Source organism: Meles meles, chromosome 1 (genome assembly GCF_922984935.1).
Source record: "Meles meles chromosome 1, mMelMel3.1 paternal haplotype, whole genome shotgun sequence".
Classification (NCBI taxonomy): Eukaryota; Metazoa; Chordata; class Mammalia; order Carnivora; family Mustelidae; genus Meles; species Meles meles.
In genome coordinates, this window is record NC_060066.1 from 19,595,438 (window position 1) to 19,619,722 (window position 24,285).

At 37.7% G+C, this 24,285-nt stretch overlaps 2 protein-coding genes across 3 annotated transcripts in view; one reads left to right on the forward strand and one right to left on the reverse strand.

The window, feature by feature from the left end:
• LOC123937292 (MDM2 binding protein) overlaps window positions 1-4,634 on the reverse strand; it is a 76,886-nt gene extending 72,252 nt beyond the window's left edge. Inside the window, exons 1-2 of the mRNA XM_045998035.1 lie at window positions 4,517-4,634; window positions 3,594-3,674 (exon numbers count right to left, since the gene is read on the reverse strand). Of these exons, the coding sequence (XP_045853991.1) occupies window positions 3,594-3,674; window positions 4,517-4,634 (199 nt within the window). The remainder of the gene's footprint in view (window positions 1-3,593; window positions 3,675-4,516) is intronic.
• Window positions 4,635-4,766: 132 nt separating this feature from the next.
• MRPL13 (mitochondrial ribosomal protein L13) overlaps window positions 4,767-24,285 on the forward strand; it is a 53,505-nt gene continuing 33,986 nt past the window's right edge. The window contains exons 1-3 of one of the 2 annotated variants that reach the window (XM_045980054.1): window positions 4,767-5,034; window positions 8,336-8,459; window positions 20,668-20,761. In XM_045980054.1, the coding sequence (XP_045836010.1) occupies window positions 5,008-5,034; window positions 8,336-8,459; window positions 20,668-20,761 (245 nt within the window). In that variant the 5' untranslated portion in view covers window positions 4,767-5,007. The remainder of the gene's footprint in view (window positions 5,035-8,335; window positions 8,460-20,667; window positions 20,762-24,285) is intronic. The other variant, XM_045979987.1, reaches the window with a different exon arrangement.

Here is a 24,285-nt window from a genome sequence, read left to right on the forward strand (position 1 = left end):
AATTCAACATTATCCCTCAGACTTCCACAGGGCCCCCAAACCCCTGATTAGATGATCTTTCTTGCACCTTCCAGCTCTCCTTTTCTGTCAGTTCCTTCCCACTAGCATTTAAGTTTGCACAGATTTTCCTCAAATTAGAGGGGGGAAAAAAGAGAGATCTCCTTTAAATCACCTCCCTTTGCCAGACAGGACTATTTCTTTACTTTTCTTCAAGGATAAACTGAAAGTTTTGCCAATACTTGACGGTCCCTATGTCCTCATCACATTTTCTACTGCCCTCTAAATCCATTTCAGTCTGGGTTTTTTTTTTTTTGTTTTTTTTTTTTGTCTCCAACATGCCACTGTAACTACACCCCCAAAGGCATGTCACTAAATGTGACAGCTCTTACCGCTGTTGTTACTTGACCTCTCAACATTAAGAGTAAGAAAGGAATCAAAGATGACAAAGTTGTCATCTTTCTCCTTAACACTTGGAACCGATCTTTCCAGTTGCTCCTCATGCCTTTAAAAACCAGTGCTCAGTTCCTTTAAATACTAGGATTCAGTTCAAGATTTTCTGCTTTTTTCAGTCCTTAAGCAATCCCATCCTTTCTCATGGCTTGAACTGACATCTATATATTGATGAGTCTATACTCTTTTTTATCTCCAGCCTTCTGAGTTCTGGACACATGTATCCAACTTTAAAAAAACATTTCACTTTGACATCTAACAGGCAACTGTTTACACTGTTTACATGTTCTAAAGTGGACAGGACACTAAATGCCACCATCTACACTGTAGCGAAGCCAAAAATCCATTATCACTCTTGATTGCTTTCTCCCTCTCCCCTTCTCCTAAATTGCACCAGTGCAACACTCAGTCAGGTGGATTCTACCTCCATAATCTCCTTCAGGTCTATCCATTTTCCTCTACCCTGACTGCCTCTCTCATTTCTCAGCTGGTCTTCTGCAGCAGCCCCCTCATAAGTACACTTTTCTCAAATCTGTCTACGCTGCTGTAGCCGGAATACTTCACTAACACAGATGCCACCACGTCTCCTTCCTTAAAGCTTTAGCGTCTAATTATTGTCACAAAAAAGTCCAAACACCCCGACATAATTTACAAAGTCCTCCACATAGCTGTGCCTACCTCTCCAGCCCTAGCTCAATTATAATCAATTATAATCAATTATAGCTCAATTGCATTTTCAGTTTTGCAGACTTGCCGTATTACTGAAAGCAATAATGTTCCCAGGGTAAGAAATTCAATGCGAGCAGTTCTTTGCATGGTTCCGACATGCAGATTTCAGTTACCATGGTTTCAATAACTCCTGGTCTCCCAAAACATGGTTCAAACTCCAGTTACCAACGCTTATTAATTAACCGTAATTGCATAAAGTAAAACTTCACTGCTAGCTTCTCGGACCGCAAATCACTACATAAATCAAAGATGTGTATCATGATCAGCGACCACTCGCATTGCTACTGTCCAAGTTTGCTGATTGGTCACTGCACATCTCTTATTCATTCAGTTCATATGAATAGAGGGCAAATGTGTAATTGTGTTTCCTTCTTTTCTCCCAGTGATAAATCCATGATATTTTACAAAAATAGGTAATGGGAAGAGGAAATGGGCAAAAGGAAAAAAAAAAAAAACCAGATAAAAAGCACAGCAAAAAAAACTCCATGAAAAGTGGTAACGCTGAAAGTGATTTTCAAATCTAATGTAAATAGATTCTAGAAATAGCTGCTGTGATAAAAATATTGTGACAAAAAGAACGAAAACATTTCAGAGAAAATGATGCTGGCAAATACCTTTGAGTTAAAGGAACGCCACGACATTAAAAGTGCAAAGGATAAAACACTGGAAGCCAATATAACTCAGGAGTACAGGAATTCACCAAAACATAGAAGAGATGCTCACTCTATATCCTAAGTTATATGATGACAAGAAAGTGACAAGCACTGTTCAAACTACTCTGGATAAAGTCTTTACAAAAAGAAAAAGAAAAAAGTTTAATTCTCAATGCTTTTAATGCTTCAGTTACAGCCTATGAAATAACTATAAGTTTTACCGTGGGTTTTTCCCCCCCATTTCCTCTACATGTATAACCAATAGTGAGAGAGTTTTTAATGTTTTGACAAAAAAAATGTCATGGAACAATCGTGATTTTTTTCCCATTGATTTTATTATTATTATTTTTTTAAATATTTCACTTATTTATTTGACAGAGAGAGAGAGATACGAAGTAGGCAGAGAGGCAGGCAGAGAGAGAGAGAGGAGGAAGCAGGCTCCCTGCTGAGCAGAGAGCCCGACACAGGGTTTGATCCCCGGAGACTGAGATCATGACCTGAGCCGAAGGCAGAGGCTTTAACCCACTGAGCCACCCAGGCACCCCCCATTGATTTTATATTAGGATTGCTTTGCATGGCTTCAGCATGCAGTCACCTACATAGGTTCAGATTACTGGGCAAACAAGGACTGCCTGGATAAGAAATGTCTACCCACCCAAAGAGGAAGTAACAGTTATTGTTAGAATTCCTAGAATGCTCCCAAAGCTCTTTAACATATACTTTCAAAGCACCAGTGAAAAATCTTTCTTGCAGTAAGAGTAGTACTGATGTAAATTTTACCAACTTGGAAAATTAATGAGTACTACCGCAAGTGGGCAAATGGACTAGGGAAGCACAAAAACATTAGAAATAACTTCCCAAGGGTGACAGTTTAAACCTGACAAACTAGAGGTTCTCTAATGAAAGAAGACAGAAAGGAACAGACAGTACAGTCCCGAGAATTACAACATTATCAAAATGAGCACCCTATCCTAGCCTCTCCAGAAGCTTCCTTCAGCTCTTAGGCCTTGGCCTGTTTTGGTTATCTCTTTCTCTGAGTCTTTGAATGACACTCTCAGAGGCCAAGAAGAGGGAGTAAAAGAGAAGATATTGATTAAAAAAAAAATAATAAGCTGGTGGATTTGTATAATGCCAATAGAAACCACAGGAGAAAAAGATTTTTTTTTTTTTTGAGAAAAAGATTTTTATAAAACAAATGGTGGTCAAAAAGACAAATACTTAGAAAAATTTAAAACAGATTAAGAATGGAGATAAGATCATTGTGTTTAACAATTATGAAGTGCTTTTAAGAGAATCAGTAAGCGGTAAGGGTGGAAAAAATGGTAAGAAATGGATGTAAGAGCATTAATAATGTATGTGTACTTAGGAAAAAATTGCAAATCCTTCTTAAAATGCCACTTAACCCTATTTTATATGGATCTAAAGATGGGCAAGAAAATTCTATAAAGGGAACAAAAGTCAAGCTGTGAACCTAAAACAAATTTCATACAACTTAATTACATTCAAGCAGCAACAAGAGAGGGATATCATCTTTTTCAGTTTTGTAAAACTACAAAAAATACATTTTTGTAATTACATTTAAGCAGCAACAAGAGAGGGATATCATCTTTTTCAGTTTTCAGTTCAGTTTTTTCAGCCACTACCCAGTGGCTTATGCACAGTCAACAAATATCTCTTGTACCTTTAAGTGACCAAATTAATTAAATTTACTTCCAATACAAATGCAGTGTCAGAGAAATAAGGGGTTTCTGTTATACTTACCGGGAAAAGTACTATCTTCCGGATTCATTGAAGCTCTAATGCTTCTTTTCAGGAGATGATAAACATTTGCTGCTGTTAAAGCTGAAAAAGCAAAGACAAACTAACGCATTGGGCTCAAGAGTTATGCAATCTAGGCATATTCCAATTTCACCATCAGAGACTCTCAAGAATATGTTGTACACATAAAATTTTATGTTGTACATAAAACAACTACAAACTATCTTAGTTTCAATATAATAAATTAAATGCAAACAGAGAAAACAGGAAAGGTGCCCAGTTTGCACATGCTAGTCAGTTAACACAAATCTAACAAACTCCCCGAAGAATTTTAAGTGGAGATTAGAAACTGTCACAATACTCTGTATACAACCACATTCATTTTCTCCTCAAAACGCTTGCCCAGTCAAAACAAATAAAATGCAGTTACTGGTTACAGACAGAAACACCAAAAAGGACTGCAGTCTCAAACGGTTACAATTGGTTTTAAATTTACCATTTTTTTTAGCTTAGTTTATGTGTGGGATGTCTCCTCCCATTAGGATGTAAAATCTAGGAGAGCAAGACCCTTTTCCATCTTGTTCCTTTCTCTATTACCTGCATTTGGAACACACAGGAGGCGGAAACACTACTGAATGCACTTATTTCCAACAGGTACACATTCCATTGTTAAGGCGCAGAGAATTGTTCAGTTAAATTTTTACTGTGCTAAGAACTTCTGAGCGCTGGAATTTTGCATCCACAAATCTGTCCCTATTTTTCCATGAAGATAACGACATTTGTCAGTCCTTACTGGGCCGATCGCAGAGAGAAATAAATGCCCGGGAGAACTCGAGATAGGTCCCTCCCCTGCAGAACTTGATCTCAAACTTAAATTTCTTCCCTCCCCGCAAGCTGTTCCCGCTCATTCCCAGCCCCGCGCTTACCCGGCAGCTTCTCGGTACCCTCAACGGACGACCCCCCAGGCCCATGCTCCGCCTCCCCACCTGCTGCAGACGGGACTTTCCCTTCTCCCCAGATCACTAGGAGCAGGTACCGATCCATCTCTTTAGCGCTGAACTACTGTTTCAAGTCCCTGTTTCCACATCCAAATAGTCGCGCGCTACTGATGTACTTCCGGTTCCCTTCCACTTTAGGTCGGCTGGAAATTGTTCAGCTTCCGTGTGTTTGCTGCAGCTTTTCCGGCCGGTGGATTCTTTCGGGGAGTTATTCTTTCGGTAACTTCATTATTTTCTCCTTTCATAATGAAACTGCTCCCATAGGAAGATTGGAGGAGACCCAAGAAGAGCAGAAAAGCCGACGAATCCTGGCTGGTCTAGGAACGGTCATGCTTGGGTTTATACGTTTCCCGCCGGGCCAGTGACGCTGAGGTCTAGCCTTGATCCCGAGGAAAGGACGGTGCTGCTGCTGGGGAAACATGTCCAGTTTCTCTAAGGCTCCACAGGTGAGCTCGAAATCTCGTAGCTTGAAGGAATTCATTACACCGGCAGAAGGAAGGCAGCGGCATGGGTGGATTTAGTGATGCTGAGTCGGCAGGAAAGCTGAATCTCTGGGCCAGGATGCCTCGGGAAAGCACAAACGAGGGTCGTGATTGTGGCTGCTGCTCGTCGATCTCTGGGCACTCTTCTCTTTTCAGCCAGGTCTTTTCATGTCTCCCCACTCCCCGTCCCCGGATAGGGTATTCGGAGAGAAGGTCGGAGTAATAAGGTGGACCAGACAGGGCATTGTGGATCATGATGAGAATTTTTTCATTACTGAGTAAAATAGGATCCGCTGAAAAGATTTGGAGTCGGGGAGTATCAAGATGTCACTTAAGTGTTCAAAGGAGCGCTCTGGCCGAGTTCAGACTGTTCAGAAATGGGGATTGGTGGAAGAATCCGTTTGGAGACCAACGCAGTAATTCAGGCTAAACGTGATGGTGGCCCAAACCAAACTAGTAACCGTGTAGTGTTGAAAAGTGGTCAGGTTCTGTTTGAAGGAGGAGCCAAAAGGATTCCCTGAAGGATTGAATGTGAGCTGACAGCAAAAGAAGAATCCAGGGTTACTCCAAGGTTTTCTGTTTGGGTAGGGGGAAGGGTGTGCCCTCAACTGAGATAGGGAAGACTGAAATTGAAGCAGGTTTCAGGTGTAAGAGCAGGAGTTCAGTGTTGGGTATGTTGGTCTGAGATGCTTCTTAGCCCAGTTCAGCTCCAAATGTGATTCCCTCCTTGAACTATTTGTTGCCTCTCCTGGAAGAGCCAAATACAGGAAATAAACATTTTTAAAACGTTCATAGCATTGGATAACATGGGACTATTTTAATTTTTTTAAACAAAGTTTGGGTTTTTTAAATCAGAATAATTGGTCTGCAATGGAATGGGGGGAAACTAGGCTACAAAACTACACATGGTTTAAAAAGCTCTGTAGTGCGGGTGCCAAGTGGACAGCTGGATACAAGTGTAGAGTTCAGGTTAAAGATCCAGGCTATAGATGTAAATTTCTACATTTGAGAGTCCTAAGCATGAAAATGGCATTTTAACTTATGAGTCTGGTTGTAGTCTTTGAGGAAGTATGTATTGAGACGTGAGAAGGACCAAGAACTGAATTCTGGGACATTTCAACATTTCAGAGGCAAAAGGTTAGAGAACAAGCAAAGCAGGGGAAAAAAACAACAGAGGCTGGTGTCCTGGAATCAAGTGAGGAAAGAATACCCGGGAGGAGGAAATGATCACCTATACTGAAAGCTTAGAATTGGGCAGTGGATTTAGTGACCTGAAGGTCCTGGTAACTTTGGCAGGCAGTAGAGTGAGGGTGACCGGCATGGGAAGCCAGACTGGAGTAGGTTAAAGAGAGAATGAGGAGACACAAATTAGAGTAAAGACAACCTCTTTGGAAGAATTTTGCCGTAAAGGAGAGGAAAGAAATGAAGCAGTGGATAAGTGAGGTCAGGAAGGTTTGTTGTTGTTGTTGTTTAACTTTATAATGGAGAATTTCACATATAAAGGTAGGTATCATCCAGTTTCAAAAATCTCATAGCCAGTATTATTTCCTTTGTACCCCCATTCACTTCTTCCCCTTCCTTATGAATTTGAGGTGAATCTCAGACTCCTATTATTTCATAAGTCAATATTTCAGTATCTTCTCTATAAGGATTCTTTTAAAACATATAATCCCAATACCATTTATCAAAGATGAAAGTTATTTATAATTCCTTAATATCAAATGATTAGTGTATGTTCAGTTTTATAATTTCCTCATATATGTTATAGACTTACATAATATTTGGGGGTCCCTGGGTGGCTCAGTTGGTTAAGCGTCTACCTTTAGCTCAGGTCGTGATTCTGGGATCCTAGGATCAAACCCTGCATTGGGCTTCTTGCTCTGCAGGGAGCCTGCTTCTCCCTCTCTCTCCCTTCTGCTCTAGCTCTCTCCCCTTCTGTCAAACAAATAAATAAAGTCTTAAAAAAAAAAAAGAAATACCTAAGATTTTTACTGTTCCTTAACTGTCTTTATTTGCAAAGAACATGATTATCTATGTAAAAAATCAGATGGAATCTAAGAAAAGCTATTAGATCTGATAAATAAGTTTAGCAGGCTGCTGGTTACAAGACCAACATGCAAAAAATGAAGTGTATGTCTATATACTAGCAACAGTCAATTTTAAATTAAAAATACAATACCATTTACAGTGGCATCAAAATATATGAAACACTTAAGAGATAAACCTGACAAAAGATGTGCGAAGAGAACAAGATAGAAGCTAGAAAAGTGAGAGAGGAGAAAAACAGAAATGGTGAGCAGTTTAGAAGCTGATTTGAACTTTGTAGTAATAAAATTTAAAGTAAAACTAGTTAGCCTTGTTGTATTTTTTCCAGCATTTTCCAGCAACTTATGTATATATATATAGAGAAAACATCCGGTTGAGATCTTTCTGGGTTGGCATTTTCTTAGAATTTGGTTACTGGTGAGTACTGTAAAGACAATGATTTATGCCTGAGGCAGCTTAAAGATGTCTAAGCAGCTATTTAAAATTTAAGTTTATTCAGCATCATCCATCTATACTTGTCTACCTATATTCTGTTACTGTATTCTCCCATGGACTTGAACTTCTGAATAGTCTTCAGTTCCCAGTTGGTCACTCATCTTTCAATTTAATATATCTGTCAGTCTCGAAATAATTTTGAAGATCTTTATAAACAGTTTCTACTTTTGTAAGAGTTTCTCATTACCATTCCAGAAAATGCCATAGTATAAAGGAAAATATATCTTTGCAATGTTTTAAATAAAGCATCATTCGGGGTGCCTGGGTGGCTCAGTCATGAAGTGTCTATCTTTGACTCAGGTCCTGATCCCAGGGTCCTGGGATCAATCCCCACGTCGGGCTCCCTGCTCAGCGGGGAGTCTATTTCTTCTTCTCCCACTCCCCCTGCTTGTGTTCCCTCTCTTGCTGTATCTCTGTCAAATAAATAAAATCTTTTAAAAATAAATAAATGAATGAATGAGTAAAGCATCATCCACATTGCAGATAGAAAAGCAGTCAGGAAAAATTACTGTGTTTAAACTTTGTAGAATGAACCTCCTTTTCCAGAAATAGAGATGAAAACAAAACCAAAAAAATAATTATTTAGTGAGGGATCTTTTTGATTGATCTATTATTGATATTAACTGTAGAATATTATGTGATAGTATATAATAATAAACTTGATTATTTCCATTTTAATTAGAATTTTCTTTGTTTTCTCTCTGCCTCCCCCCCCCCCCCCAAGCAATGGGCCACTTTTGCTCGGGTTTGGTATCTCTTAGATGGGAAGATGCAGCCCCCTGGCAAACTGGCTGCTGTGGCATCAATTAAACTTCAAGGATTGCATAAACCTATATACCATCAACTGAGTGAGTATCATTTTAGATCTGTCACTAGTAACCATAATTTTCATCCCAGAATAGAATCTTGAAGAAATCTGCCTGAACTACTACTAAGGACCTCTTTTTTTGCTATGATCCCTTGTTCCACTCCTGCAAAAAAAACCTACTGGGGCACTAAAATGAGTTTGGTTTATTCGTAAGAAAACCATACAGACCAGTTTGCCTGAGAACCCCATTTCATGCCATTACAGTAGCAAATTATCAGTAGCCCTCCTTTCATTCTCAGATATCCTGATTGGGACTATAAATTAGATGTTCACTCTTACACATGTCTCTTCATATGGTTATGCGCATTTGAATAGAGAGTTTTTGAAAATGAAGAATAAGTTTGCCCTCTCTTCTAAAAACCTTTTCCTCTAGAAAGAGGGATAGAGCTAACTCGACATGAGAAGTTTACTCTTTACGGTTTTTAATTCATAGATTTGATTTTCTGTAACCTTTTTCCAAAACAAAAGAAAAAGTTGTGTTGGTACTAAAAGACTTCTGCTTATTACATGTAGTTTTGATTGACTTCACTTAAGCAGGCAGTTCAGGGACCACCCAGCAAGATCTAGGTGTCAACTCTTTACTGTTCATCTTTTTTGACCTGTCGACAACATTTTTTGCAGTTAATCATAGTTTTAACTTTTTGAATCAAGAAGTTATAAATAAATCCTTATTTAAATATAAGTAACATTTTTACAAAAAAACAGTTATAATGAAGTAAACACGCATACACTCAACATTTGGGTTATTTCCAATTTTTTTTCCCATTACAAGCAATATTACTGTCTGCATTCTTGTACCTTTTTCCCGGTGCTTATGTGGAAGAGTTTCTCTGAGGTGTGTCTGTGGGACAGGAGTTACTGGGTTCAATGGTGTATGGGGACTAGTTAGTCTTTATGCTGATGTCCTGCCAGAATTTGTATTATCCCTCCTCTTCAGTAACACTTGATGTTTTCATTCTCTTTAAGTTTGACTACTCTGGTAGATGGGAAATACACTCTCTTGATGGTTTTGTGTTGTCCTGGTTGCAAATGGTGCTATGTATCTTTTTCTCTTTATTGGCCTTTTATTTCTTCTGTGAAATGTCTATATGTGTCTTTTGGCCATATTTCCACTGAGTTATTTGCCCTTTACATTTTTGTAACTTTTATTGTGAAAGTTTTCACATTTTCAGAAAAGCTCAAAGAATAGTACAGTGATTTTATTATACCTTCCCAGATTACACAGTTATAATTTACCATCTAATATATGTTATATTTAACACATAATTTAACATGTAATTTTTTACTCAATCATTGGAAAATAAGTTGCAGATGTCATAATAAATCCCCCTGAATGCTTCAGCATATGTCTTCTAAGAATAAGAATACTTCCCTATGTAACCAAAAAGCCATTAGCACACATAACAAAATAAACATAATTTAATTGGGTAGTTTAATTCAAATTTCTTTAGTAGTTCTAAGAATGTTCTTTATAGCTGTTACTTTCTTTTTAGATCAGGATCCAACCAAGGTTTATGTATTGCCTTCAGCTGTTACGTTCCTGTAGTCTATTTATTTATTAAGATTTTATTTATTTATTTGACGAGAGAGACACAGCAAGAGAGGGAACACAAGCAGGGGGAGTGGAAGAGGGAGAAGCAGGCTTCCTGCCGAGCAGGGAGCCCGGTGTGGGAGCTCGATCCCAGGATCCTGGAATCATGACTAGAGTGGAAGGCAGACGCTTAATGACTGAGCCACCCAGGTGCCCCTAGTCTTTTTAATATAGAATAATCCTTGTCTGGGATGCCCAACTGGCTCAGTGGGTTGAAGCCTCTGCCTTCGGCTCGGGTCATGATCCCAGAGTCTTGGGATCGAGGCCCGCATCATCAGGCTGTCTGCTCAGCAGGGAGCCTGCTTCCCTTCCTCTCTCTCTACCTACTTGTGATCTCTGTCAAATAAATAAATAAATAAATAAATAAACAAACAAACAAATAAATGAATGAATAAATAAGTAAATAAATAAGTAAATAGATAGATAGATAAATGGATAGATAAATTAAAAAAAAAAAAAAGAAGAGGAATCTTTGTCTTGTTTTCTTCTTGCAGTTAACCTTTTGGGGAGTCCAGGCTAGTTTCGTGTAAAGAACTGTCTTATTAAACACATTCTTCATTTGTTCTTGGATGCATTCTCTTGCTAGTTCCTCCTTCCCAGTTCCTTTATTCTTTTCAACTTTCTAATTGCCCAGTCTTCTCTCATTAAAAATTAGGAGTGCTCTGGAACCTGGTCCTTGGATCCCAGCACATTCATTAAGCAATCACATTCAGTTTCGTATCTTTATCTTTAATATCTTTTATTATGCTTATAACTCCTAAATTTTATCTTCATTTTTTACTTTTTTCCTGTATTCCAGACTCATATAACCATATTGCTACTCAGCAAATCTTCTTAGGTGTCTAGTAGACATCTCCAGCATGTTATGTGTGTTTAACTTGAAGATATCTTACTTCCTGGATTTCCCCCACCCAAACCAACCTGTTATTTCTAGTTTTCCCATCTCAAGTAACAGCTTCTCTAGTCTTTTTCTTACTCTAGTCAAAAGTCTTTTCTTCATTTGTGACTCCTCTTTGTTCAACTCCTTGTAAAGTGTGTGTGTCTATGTATATATATGAAAAAATATATGTACCTGAAAAAAAAATATATATATATATCTGAAATTTGGTCACTTCTCATTAACTCTCTCTTCTACTGTAATTTTAAACCACTGTACTCTCTATTCTGGATTATTCCAAAAGCCTCCTCACTGATCTCCCTACTTCTATTTTTGCCCCAGTACGGTCTTTTCTTCCCAGATCAATTACAATTATCTTTTCCAAATGAGAGTCAGAGTAAAAGCCAAAGTTTTGTCAGTGCCCTACAAGGAACTACATGGTGTGGTCCCAGTTATTTCCCTGAGTTTATTTCCTACCTTCCTTGAGTAATCCGCTTAAGGCTTACTACTGTTTCATTAATATACCTGCCAACACATTTTTGCCTTAGGGCCTTTTCACATTTTGTTTTCTCTGCCTGCATGGGATTTTCCAGATTTATGGCTTTTCCAGATTTATGCATTACTCCTTCACATCTTTCAGACTTCTCCTATTTATATCCTGAGAGATGCCTTACCCAGTTCCTCCGTCAGCTCCCCCTTTCACTTACTGTACGTTATGTTGCCTTTTAAAAAATAAAAGTGTTCACTTTTCACTGATCACACGTATTATATAAATGTGCATTATCCACCTCCCTTTACTAGACGAAGTTCTAAAAGGACAGGAACTTTGCCTGAATTTTTCACAGCTAGAAATGCCTAGAATAGTGTTTGACACATAGTTGGATAGCATAAATGCTTTTTGAGTGGATATATGCATTCATGAATACCAGTTTTGAGAATGAAGTAATTACTTTTAATCAGGACTCTAGCATTTCAGCTAAGTTAGATTTTGGATCTGTGGACCGAGGAGGAAAAGACGTGTAGATGGTTTGATTTGGGTAAGAGCAAGAACGTAGGAGTTCCTCTATTTCTCTTACTTGCTGCTCTGATCTTTTTCTTCCCTTAACGAAAATTTCACAATAAGCCCACAGCCTGTGCAGTCTTTAAGTACAGAATTTGAATGTAAGGATTCTGTCATGGTGATCTTTGTTCTGCAAGCACTTAGTATAATGTCTGGTCCTTCAGAGATGCTTGTCAGAAGCATTTTGTAGAATGACACTGTCAAGAAAATGTTTTACGAGCACAGTCAGTTCTCATTATTCACTGTAGTTCTGGTCTTTAAAGTCACCATGAATGCTGAATGAGAGTGGGCACCGAACCATTGCTTCTAGGGGAGACACAGAGTTAGGTTCCTATGAGCCTCTGGTCACAACTTTTTTTTGTCAGCCAGTCAATACATAGTCTTGTTTGTTTTATGTGTGTTTCTCTTTAAAGACACCTTATTTAATATACATTTTGTTGACCTCATGGCTAACCACAGAGTAACTCATGACTGAACATTGCTTATCGAACACACATTTTCTTTGTAAGACACACTTGAACCTTCTTGCACTTAGGAACACCACACAGCACTTGAGCATCAGACTTGAGGGATATTTAAAAAGTAAAGCACTTTAAAAAGCACAAAAATGCCAAAAAGCTAGGATTAAATGGACCATAAAGAGACACTTGTTTATGGTAAAAGAGTCGAAACAAAAGTCAGTGCATTATGTTATTTGACCTCAGCTGAGGCGAGTGCATCAAGCCACTCACATTTTTCACTGATGTGCATATGTCTGCAAATGACTGAGAAAACACTGCAGGCATTGAGATTACAAAGAAATTTGAAGAGAATAGGCAAATTCGTAATGTAGAATCCGTGAATAGTGAGGAGCACTTGGACTTCCAAAGTAAAATAGTGATCAGCAGACTTACACTTGACTGATTAGAAGTTTCTTTACTTTAAAAATCTTTTTTGTCCGACGAGGAGAATGCTATAGTCCTCAAATTACCAAGTCATAGAAATTAATTCCTTAGGCCTTCAGATATTTTGTTTTCCTGCCTCATTTATATGAGAAAACTACAATCAGAAAAATAAAGTGACTTTCTCACTGTCACTTAGCTGCTAGATTATAATAGAACTGGGACCAGAACCCAAGTACTTGTTTCCTCAGGTAGTATATTACCCATTCCACTTTAGTGTGCCGATTCTTAGCTGCTTAAACTGTGTTTTCCTGCTGATTTGGTTTTTTTTTTTTTTTTCCTAACCTTAGCAGTGTTATTAATAAGGTGATATACAAGATCTCTTAGGTTGTTTTTGTAGAAATACAAACAGAACAAAATTTGGGAAAAGTAGAAATAGTAGTAAGTATGGCACTTACCGGTTCACTGAATTAAAAGTTTGCTTTCCAGTAAGCAGGTCATTATTGGAAATGTATTCCTTAGGCACCTAATGAAAACATTCTGCTAGAAAACCAGATGAGCTTTTGTGGCTGCCTATGCGGTTATCCTTTTCTAGTAAAGGAGAATAGCATTTCTATGAAATTAAAAATTTACATTTTAAAGACAAAGTTATTTTTGTTTCATTATACAATTTAATGCATAATATATTAGCAAAACTTTATATCCACAAGATGTCACTAAAGTCAAGACTTAAATTGCAAACAATTTTCAACTTATAAACATTTCACGTTCTAAGTTTATTTTTTTTTCTTTTTATTTTTTTTCTTTTCAGTGTTCCAAAATTCATTGGTTATGCACACCCCCAGTGCTTTATTGGCTTAATAAGCACTTATTAAGCCTGTATTATGTGCTCACAATCACTGTAAACATGTTTTTTGGAAATTGACATACAGTTTCCCAGAAAAATAACACTATAAATGATGGTTGTATATCCAGGAGATTTTAAAAGTTAGCCAACAAAACAATAAATAAATAAAAAAATAAAAGTTAGCCAGTAATCTATCTAAACATGATATATACAACATTTGAACTGCTTTATAGGTTGAGTGGACTTTGTCAAGTGTTGTAGAAAACCAGCTTTCCACTTACAAGATTTTCTCTTTTTTATGGAAAATGTGGTCTGGGTTGAGCTGGAAATAATGTGGAACTAGGAAAAGCATTCCTTCCTCTTTCTAATTAGAGCTGCCCTTCTGAATTTGGGACCCGAGAGCTTTTTGAGCATGTTTCTTTGTCACTGATAAATGAAAAGAAAGGACACATGGTAATTTTGGGATTACGACTTACTCTTCATGAGGATTCCATTCTTTTTGCTGCTCACAGATAAAAATATTGAGGAGGACTGTATGATGATTTAAAAGCAGCAGAGAAAGACAGCTTGGTGACTCAGCATGTCTGCCTTTGGCTCAGGTCATAATTCTAGGGTCCTGGGATCAAGTCCTACATTGGGTTTCTTGCTTAGCAGGGAGCTTGCTTCTCTCTCTTCCCCTCCCTTTGCCCCTCTCCCTGCTTATGCTTGCTCTCTCTCTCAAATTAATAAAATCTTTTAAAAATAAATAAATAAATAAAATTTAAAAAGGAAGCAGAAACTTTTCTTTAGCGTTTTCTCATTATTAGATTATCTTAAAATACTCCTGATCTGCATGAAATGAAACAATAAAAGTTGCACAAGTTCTTAACATTATGAATGTTAGCACACCAGACAGTTTAACAAAGATTAGATTAGATCTAGTCTTAACATCTAGCATTCTGCCTTGTATTACTAATTTACATCTTGAAAGGACTTACTAGGGGAAAAAAAAGTTTAGGATGCTGTTTTAAAAGGTACCAAGCTAACATTTTTCTCTCTTAGTATTGAGTTCAGTGTCAATTTATTTCAAATGTCGATTACTGCATCATCTTAGTTTTACAATCTTTTTTTTTTTAAGATTTTATTTATTTATTTGACAGAGACAGCAAGAGCAGGAACACAAGCAGGGGGACTTGGAGAGGGAGGAGCAGGGAGCCCAATGTGGGGCTCGATCCCAGGACCCTGGTATCATGACCTGAGCGAAGGCAGACACTTAGAAACTGAGCCAACTAGGCGCCCCGTTAATTTTGCGGTCTTAATTACACATTTATTTTTCCACTCCTCGAATATCATGGTACAAAGCAGTGAAGGAGAGTTTTGTTCCAGGTTACATCCCGAATACTTAACTCCTTTAGAAGTGAATATTTAGATATTATCAGTAAATTTAAACAACACACCTTAATTCCTCTCACAGTGTCTTTACAGTCAGTAGATCTTGTAACCTACATGGTCATCTGTCATGTTGGCTATGCTTAAGTTCAGGGATGCCAAAAATAACATTGAACTAGGTATTTGGACGTTTATCTTTCAAGGCTGGAAATGAACATAATGACCAAAGCCAATTTTGTTATTTATCACTAAATAAAATAGCTATTTTTCAAACATTTCTGAAACTGAAGTACAGAGACCCAATACATAAAAACAGTGCTGCACTGGGGGACATCGGTGGTGCACTTGGTTAAGTGTCTGACTCTTGGTTTCAACTCAGGTCATGATCTCAGGGTCATGAAGTAGAGCCCCGTATCAGGCTCCACGCTCAGCACAGAGTCTGCTTGAGACTCTCTCTCCCTCTCCATTTGCTGCTACCTGCCACATGCTCGCTCTCTCTCTCTCTCTCTGTCAAATAAGTAAGTCTTTAAAAAAAACAAAACCAAGCAAAGCAGTGCTGCGCTGGCCAAGGGAGGGAGAAGATGCTGGACCCTTGCTCCTGTGAGTCACCTTCTCAGAACCTGACATCTCTATCAAATACAGTTTTAAAACCACTGAGCTGAACCAAAGAACTTTTTTTTTTTTTTAAGATTTTATTTATTTGAGAGAAAGAGAGAGCACACGCAGGGGGAGCAGCAGAGGGAGAGGGAGAAGCAGGCTCCCTGCTGAGCAGAGAGCCTGATGCGGGGCTCAATCCCAGAACCCTGGGATCATGACCTGAGCTGAAAGCAGATGCTTAACTGTCCGAGCCACCCAGGGGCCCCTAAACCAAAGAACTTTTAAACAAGGATTTGGTGCTGTGAAGGGAATGAAAAGACAAGCTACAGACTAAAGGAAAATATTTGCAAACCATACAGCCCACAAGAAATAAACCAACACATAATGAGAGAATGAGCAAAGTACATGATCAATTATGTGTTGGCAAATAAACACGTAAAAAAATTCAACATTATTAGTTATTAGGGAAATGCAGATTAAAACCACAATGAGATATCACTGCACATCTATCAGAATAGCTGAAATGAAAAATAGTGGCAACAACAAATGCTATTGATGATGTAACGAAGCTGGATTATTTACACATTGCTGGCAGGAATGTAAATGGTAGAGCCAGTCTGGAAAAGAACATGGCCGTTTCTTACAAAACTAAACATGAGTTTACCGTATATCAGTTGCACTTCTGGACCTTTGTCCCAGGGAAGTTAAAATACAAAATCCTGTGCCAATTAATAATACTTCTGCATTACTCTTTATCCCCCTATATTTATCAGCTCCTTTCATACTGTGTATTTTACTTACTTGTTTATTGTCTAGCTCATCCCACTGGAATGTAGGATTTACTATGAAATGGATTTACTATGATAGGGATTTTGGTTACATTCATTGCTGTATTCCCAACATCAAGAACAGTACCTGGCATTAGTAAGTAGTAAGTAGATGAATTAATCAGTCAATGGAAAAGGAATATAAAGCAGATTTTGGAAGAGAATCCTACCAAGCTTACATACATCTCCATCTGAATCTACCCTTGTTTGGAATCTGAGTAGCTCAGACAATTTTGAATGGTCCTATTTCTAAGATAAGAACCAGGAGTGTCTCCCATGTAATCTAGGAAAGGAACTGAATGGGAGCCAGGCATGATAGAACAAGCCCTGTTTACATTAAAATGAACGCCAGGAATTTTTTTAACACTTACTGTGACTGGTAACTCCCATTATATAAAAGAGTCTACATTAGGAGTCGTCAGAAGGAAACTTATAATGTAGGTGGAGAATAAAATGTGTGAAGGATAGACAAAATAGAGTTAAATCAGTATCGTAAGAGAAATTCAGGCATCTTTGTGGATTCAAAGGAAGTTGGCTTTGGTGTTAGGAAAGGCTTTATGGAAGGACTGGTATTTATTTTGGAACTTGATATTTATGTGGAACTTAAATTTTATGGATAAAATTTAGCAAGTGGAATAAATCAGGAGAGTATTTCTAGTGGAAGGAACAAAGAAAAGATAGGAGGATCTGTGTATACTTTGGGGTGTGTGTGTGTGTGTGTGTGTGTGTTTTGAATAGAAATAGTGGAATAATGCCTCAGGGAATAGCAAGTAGAGCAAGTAGTATGGCATGCGAACTTTGGTGTAGGAGAGAACTGGTAAATAAGACTAGAAAATTTGAGCCTGTCCTGTAGGTCTCCTTGAATACCTTATCTGAAGAATTGGTACGTGGTGAAGTACAAAGGTGATGATGAAGTTTTAGAATCTAAGTGAGGTTCGGTGGGGTGAAGTCCGGAGTGGATGAACAAGAAAGAATTCTTGAGACCTCTTTGGTGCAGAGTGTTGTTTTAGTAAAGCACGGGGACAGGACCCATGGCAGTAAGAGCTGCTGCCCCGTAAGATGGTGTTGAGGGAGGTAAGGAAAAGGGAGGTATATGCTAAAGAGGACCTATAAGAGACTGGATGCCTTGAGGCCTTGTCACCATCAAGGTTTTTCCCTCTAGCATGGTATTAACATTAAGTTAGTTGGGAGATTTCTAAAGAATGTCACATATGTCCCACCCAGGAGTGAGGGCAGGGAAGGTTGCAGGGTGTCAGTTTTTGTTTTGTCCTCAGCCAGCCTTCTGTTCCCTCCTCAGTGACAAACAAGTTTAACCTAGGAGTGTGTTGAGAAGGATTTCTAAGCTGTCCTCAGAACTTAGTGGAAAGGTGTGCATGGTCAGTTAGTGACTGATATCACTGCCTCCAAATGCTGGTATCCCTGCCACCTCTTTGCCATCCTGGTGTAGTAAAGAGGATAAAATTTGTCTTCGAAGTCACTAGAATTGTATTTGAATCTTAACTTCACCACTTAATTAATCCTGCGATCAGAGCGGAGTTGTTCAACCTCTGATTCCGTTTGCTTATTAAAAAATAAACTAGGGTGGGAGGGAGGGGGTGGATAAAGCCCACTTAGATGATTGTGAGACTTACAGTGCCAGAAAGTGAACATGAGATGCCGAGCTCAGGCCCTTGCACGCGGAAGATAAAGACTGAATGTTACTTCCTTTCTCCCAGGCAATTTGGAGGAAAAAAATGTGAGTTCTGGCTTTTGGGGAGAAAACGAGCCAAAACACTGAAGCTGTAGGACTGGGAAGTAGCCCTGATCGTGTAACTCCTCATGACACCTTCAGTTCCCCGACAGGAAGCTTTTGAGTTTCCACTTTGATTGATTTTGTCTGAATTTATTTGGCACCTGATTTTTTAAATTAATTAATTTATTTCATTTATTTAGCTTAGCACTGACTATTATAAAAAAGTCAAATAACATTACACATCTAAGGTGAGAATTTTTACAACTAAACTCACAATTCCTGTTCTAAAACTTACTTACTGGACTCTAATTTTTTTTTAATCTGGAAGAAATTTCTCTTGGAACATCTCTTCATCAGGCAATAGGATTCCAGTTTATATTCATTTGGTGCATTTTATAAAGCATAATTTTTTAGTTAAAACTTTAAAATGAAATCTGCCCATTTAACAAGAAATTTAGACAGAAATGATTATATTGTATTCAGGATTTTAGCCTTTAATGATATTGGCTTTTGTTTTAATATGTAATGCAATAAAAAACCCAAATATTTAATTGCTGGTTCTATTTAGAGTCAAAGAAGTGCTTCTAAGAATATATTTAATAGAGATCTGGCATAAGTTATTGAGGGAGAATAACTTTTCCCAGATTAGATGTTCATACCTTAGAGATGAAAAAACGTGATTTTCATCTGCTCTGTGGTATTCTTTCTAATGTCCTTTAAAAGATCCTTTTTGATCTCTACAAAAGAGAGTAGCTTTGTTTGGAGTAGCTTAAGGTCCTTTTTGCATACTCAAAACTTAAGTAACATTTTTAAATAAGTTCAGCTTTTGTTTGTGTAAAAATTTCATTTTTCCTCCACGTAAGTGTCACTGAAAGAGCCAGAACAGGTATTAAATAACACGGTGTGTGAGCTTTGGCAGATCACTTAATCTTAGCAGGCCTTAGCTTCTTCAGCTGTAAATGCCTGCTCCAAAACTAAGGTAACTTCAGCATTCTCTGAAAAGGTGTAGATCTCTTCTCACCATCTTTGTTTTTCTCATTCATTTGCCCAGTTGCCTTAGTAGCCCACTGTGGGTCACTTTTTGGAACTTCAGGCAGTTCACCAAACACAAAACTTCTTTTCAGTCCACTCACAGTAAGCTTCCTGGGTCTGTCTTTTATATTTCTAGATTCCCTTTCACTGTGGTAAAGAAAACCTACTGCTTTATCCTCTTTCCTTTACCCTTGTTCCACATAGACTATGTACTTCTCTCTGAAATTGCTATCATTCAAATTCAAAGCTTTGCATAGAATCTGATAATGTAATCCTTAATTTCCATATATGGTATTTATTTATACTTATTTTTTCATTTTTTTTAATAAATAAGCTTTTAGAATCTTTTTAAAAGTTTCCCTGTTAGTAAAATAGGCATTTATTTATTTAATTTTTAAAATTTATTTGACAGAGAGACACAGCGGGAGAAGGATCACAAGCAGGGTAGTGGGAGAGGGAGAAGCAGGCTTCCCGCTGAGCAGGGGGCCTGATGACATGGGGCTCAATCCCAGGACCCTGGATCATGACCTAAGCCGAAGGCAGATGGTTAATGATTGAGCCACCCAGGCATCCCTAAAATAGGCATTTAAAAAAAGTTTCTGATTATTTGATCTTAAGATGTATAGTGAATTCTGTGAAAACTGCATTTTGACTTTTTATTTTATTACTTTTTTTTAGATGAACAGACAAATTTAGGGGTACTTTCATTGGAAAATTAATCTAATACATATATTTTCATTTTCAGGTCATCCTTACCAGATATGCATGTTGTCGTAATTGAGAGTGGCAATTTAAATGTAGTTAGTTAAATATGGGTGGAAAAAGCAGCAGGTTAGTAGTTAAGCACAAGATCATAGTACTCTATTGTTCTCTGAATTTGGGAAGAATAATCAATTGTGATGTTTTACATTTGTTTTCAATTTGCCTATTGGTAAAACATACCTTTTTACTTCTATATGCGTATTGTTTTCATTTTGTCGTCTATTTTTAAGGGAAAGTTTGTATTAGATATTTAAAGGTATGTTAATATAAACATTTTAGCAAAGTGTGATTATTAATGGGAAAAGACAATAGGAATACCAATAGTTTGCCTTTCAAAGATGTGTTGTTATTATTGGCATCTTTATTATATTCTCTTTTACCTTCCATTGTTGAGATTTTCCAAATGTCTGGCCAACTCTTTCTATACTTAGATGTTATGTTAAAGAGGAACAGAACAGCAAAATCCTGTTCAAGGATTTTGGTGTTGCACTGTGACTTGCTTTAAATTTTTTAATGTGTTGTTTAGATTTTGAAAAGCTTTATAAATATCAATTTTTCTTAAAGTCATGGCTTTCATTATAAAATCTTTTTTTCTTTGTTCTTTTTAAATCTAGGTGACTGTGGGGATCATGTGGTCATAATGAACACAAGGCACATTGCATTTTCTGGAAATAAATGGGAACAAAAAGTATACTCCTCACATACTGGGTAAGATAAAGCCATTGTCTAACAGACATATGAAAAGATGATCAGCGTCACTAACCATCAGGAAAATGCCTATCAAAACCATAAAGAGATACTACCTTATACCTGTCATCATGGCCAAAATCAAAAAGACAAAATAACAAATGTTGGTGAGGATGTGAAGGAAAAGGAACCTTCATGCAAACTGGTGCAGCCACTGTAGAAGACAGTATGGAGGTTCCTCAAAAAATCAAAAATAGAACTATCATATGATCCAGTAGTTCCATTACTAGGTATTTACCCAAGGAAAATGAAAACACTAATCTGTAAAGACATATGTATCCCATGTTTATTGCAGCATTATTTATAATAGGCAAGATAGAAAAGCAATCCAAATGTCCACTGATAGATAAATGGGGTAATGATGGACACATGTGCCCCTGCACCAGAATATTACTCAGCCACAAAAAAGGATGTGGTCTTGCCATTTGCAACAACATGAGTGTATAATGTTAAGTGAAGAGACAGACAGAGAAAGACAAATACAATATGATTTCACTTATATGTGGAATCTGAAAAACAAAGGAATAAACAAAAAGAATGAGAGCTATAAATACAAAGAACAAATTAATGATGGCCAGAGAGGATGAGAATGGAGGGGATGGGCAAAATGGGTGAGGGGGAATGGGAGATACAGGCTTCTATTTACGGAATGACTATGTCCTGGGGATAAATGGTACTGAACGGGAATATAGTCAGTGGTATTGTAATAGCATCATATGGTAACAGAGCGTAGCTACACTGGTGGTGAGCCCAGCATGACATTCAGAGTCGTTGAATCACTAAGTTGTACACCTGAAACTAATGTAATCTCATTTGTCAACTGTACTAAAAAAAGATAATGCCATTGTCAAGGAAGATAGGCAGTTGAAATATATTACTGTAAAAATACTATTGGTCTTACTAGGGGGTACCTGGCTGGCTCAGTTAAAAGAGCATATCACTCTCCCCCTCAGGGTTATGAGTGTGAGCTCCATGTTCAATGTCAGACTATTTAAAAAAAATTTTTTTTTAATAAATAAACGCATCCCTTAAAAAAATACTATAGATCTAATGTAAAAAACTATTTTCGAAAATTGGCATTTAAGAAAATACTAATTTTGCATATGCTACATTTACTCAATCAAAAAAACCCACAGAACTATATCGGAACTAGTTATCACTGACAGTATTTGTTTTTCCTAGAAGCTTTCCACGTAACCTCTCTGGTTTAAATTATTCTCATTTTTTAGTCAGTCTTCTTTTTGATTCCTATAATTCATTCATGTTACTGCTATTTCCTGAACCATCTTCAATATCTGAAAACACATGAGATGTTTAAGGAGTGGTGAACAAAATCCCCAATTTGGAAGATCCCCAGAATCCCCACAATGTATCTTTCAAGATCTGGGTCTCCCTGCCAATGTTTGAATAATAGCCATTTCGTGGCTTGTAAGGCAGCCCATTCATTCCACCTTTGAAATGGTTTAAATTTTATTTTATTTGTATTTTTAAAGATTTTATTTATTTGTCAGACAGACACAGAAAGAGAACAAGCACATAAGCAGGGGAGCAGCAGGCAGAAGGAGAAGCAGTGCCCCCCCCTTCCCCCCGCCCCCGCTGAGCTGGGAGCCCAGTGTGGGACTTAATCCTAGGACCCCCGGATCATGACTGAGCTGAAGGCAGAGGTTTAACCGACTGAGCCACCCAAGAGCCCAAAAATGGTTTAAATTTTAGAAAGATCTTTATGCTATTGAATCATAATCTGTTTTTCTCTAGCTTTCATACTGGTCTTAGTTCTCCTCTTTGGACAGTATAAAATCTATCTCTTCCACAGGGCATCCTTCACATAATTTTTTTTTTTAAGATTTTATTTATTTATTTGACAGAGATCACAAGTAGGCAGAGAGGCAAGACAGAGAAAGAGGAGGAAGCAGACTCCCCGCAGAGCAGAGAGCCCGATGTGGGGCTCGATCCCAGGACCCTGGGATCATGACCTGAACTGAAGGCAGTGGCTTTAACCCACTGAGCCACCCAGGCACCCCTCCTTCACATAATTTTGAGACAGGGATCAGTAACAGCCCATTGATTTGTCTTTTCCCTAGGCTAAACATCTGTAGCTCCTTCAGAGTTCTTCCTATGGCCTCACTTCGACTATCACCTTTATATCCTGGTCACTCTAGAAAGAGTCATTTCTTGTCAGTGTCTTTCTTAACTAAATATACTCACCTGTCTATGTTCTGATGGTTTTCTAGTATAATGGGATAGTCTGGTATAGTACAGTATAATGGATAGTACAGTGCAGTCCTTTATTGCAACAGAACTTTTCTTCAAGGCCATATCATTGGGTACTACACTGAGTTCATGATCAGCTGAAACTCCCGAGTCTGCCTTAAACATGATGCTGTTGAGCCATGTATATTCCATCCTGTGTGTTTTAGTTACATTTTAACACAACTGCAGTACCTTAAGTTAAATTTTATCTCCAGCCTTTTAAAATCTTTTGAGATCTTGAGTGTGTCATGTAATGTAATGTGGTAGTTAACCCTTCTATTTCAGGTCGTATACACATTTAATTAAACATACCTTCCATACTGTCATGCAAGATATCCCTGAAAGGAGTGCCTAAGTGGCTCAGTCGATTAAGTAGCTGACTCTTGATTTCAGCTCAGGTCATGATCTCAGGGTCCTGGGATCAAGCCCAGCATTGGGCTGCACGCTCAGTGTTGAGTCTGTTTGGGATTCTTTCTCTCCTTCTATACCCTTCCCCCACTCATACTCTTTCTCTGTCTCTCAAAATAAATAAATCTTAAAAAAAAAAAAAGAAATGTTGGCCTTTCATTCTTGGTTAAAATTACTTTATTTCCATTTGCACCTTCATCTTAGACAAGCAGACTTTCATGTCCCCATCTGTTTCCTTTCATCTCTTGCCTTAGTAGGTCTTAAATGCCGGCAATAACTTTTTTGCTTCCGTTAGCCATCCTTTGCCCATTCTTCTTAAATTTATTATGAAATTGTTATTTAACATAACCAAAATAAATTCACATTGAGCTTTAGTAATTTCTACTATTAGGAAATCTCTGCAGATAAACCAAATTCTATAAAATTAAAAGATAATGGGGGAATGAAATATGAAAAGTCAGAATAACATAATGTGATAAGAGCAGAAAGGGAATGTATTGACCCAAAATGCTATAGTAATTACTGTAGCAGGAATATCTGTGGTAATAACTGCAAATGAAGGAAAGTAGTAACACCACCAGTAGCAAACAGCTGGTGTGATGCCCTCTGCTGGCAGTGTCCTTTTCGGTCAAGTTCTCTTTTCTAAGGATGAAAACCTAAATTCTTGTAAATTATTGGTACCCAGTTACCGTTGCTGCTTCAGAATCCTTCATTTTGGCCAACATATCGCAATTTCTTGCCTCTCTGCCTTTGCATGTGTTATTCTCCTTTACAGGAATGTTTCTCAAGACCTCTCATATTGCTCCATTAAAACCTGACTCACGCAT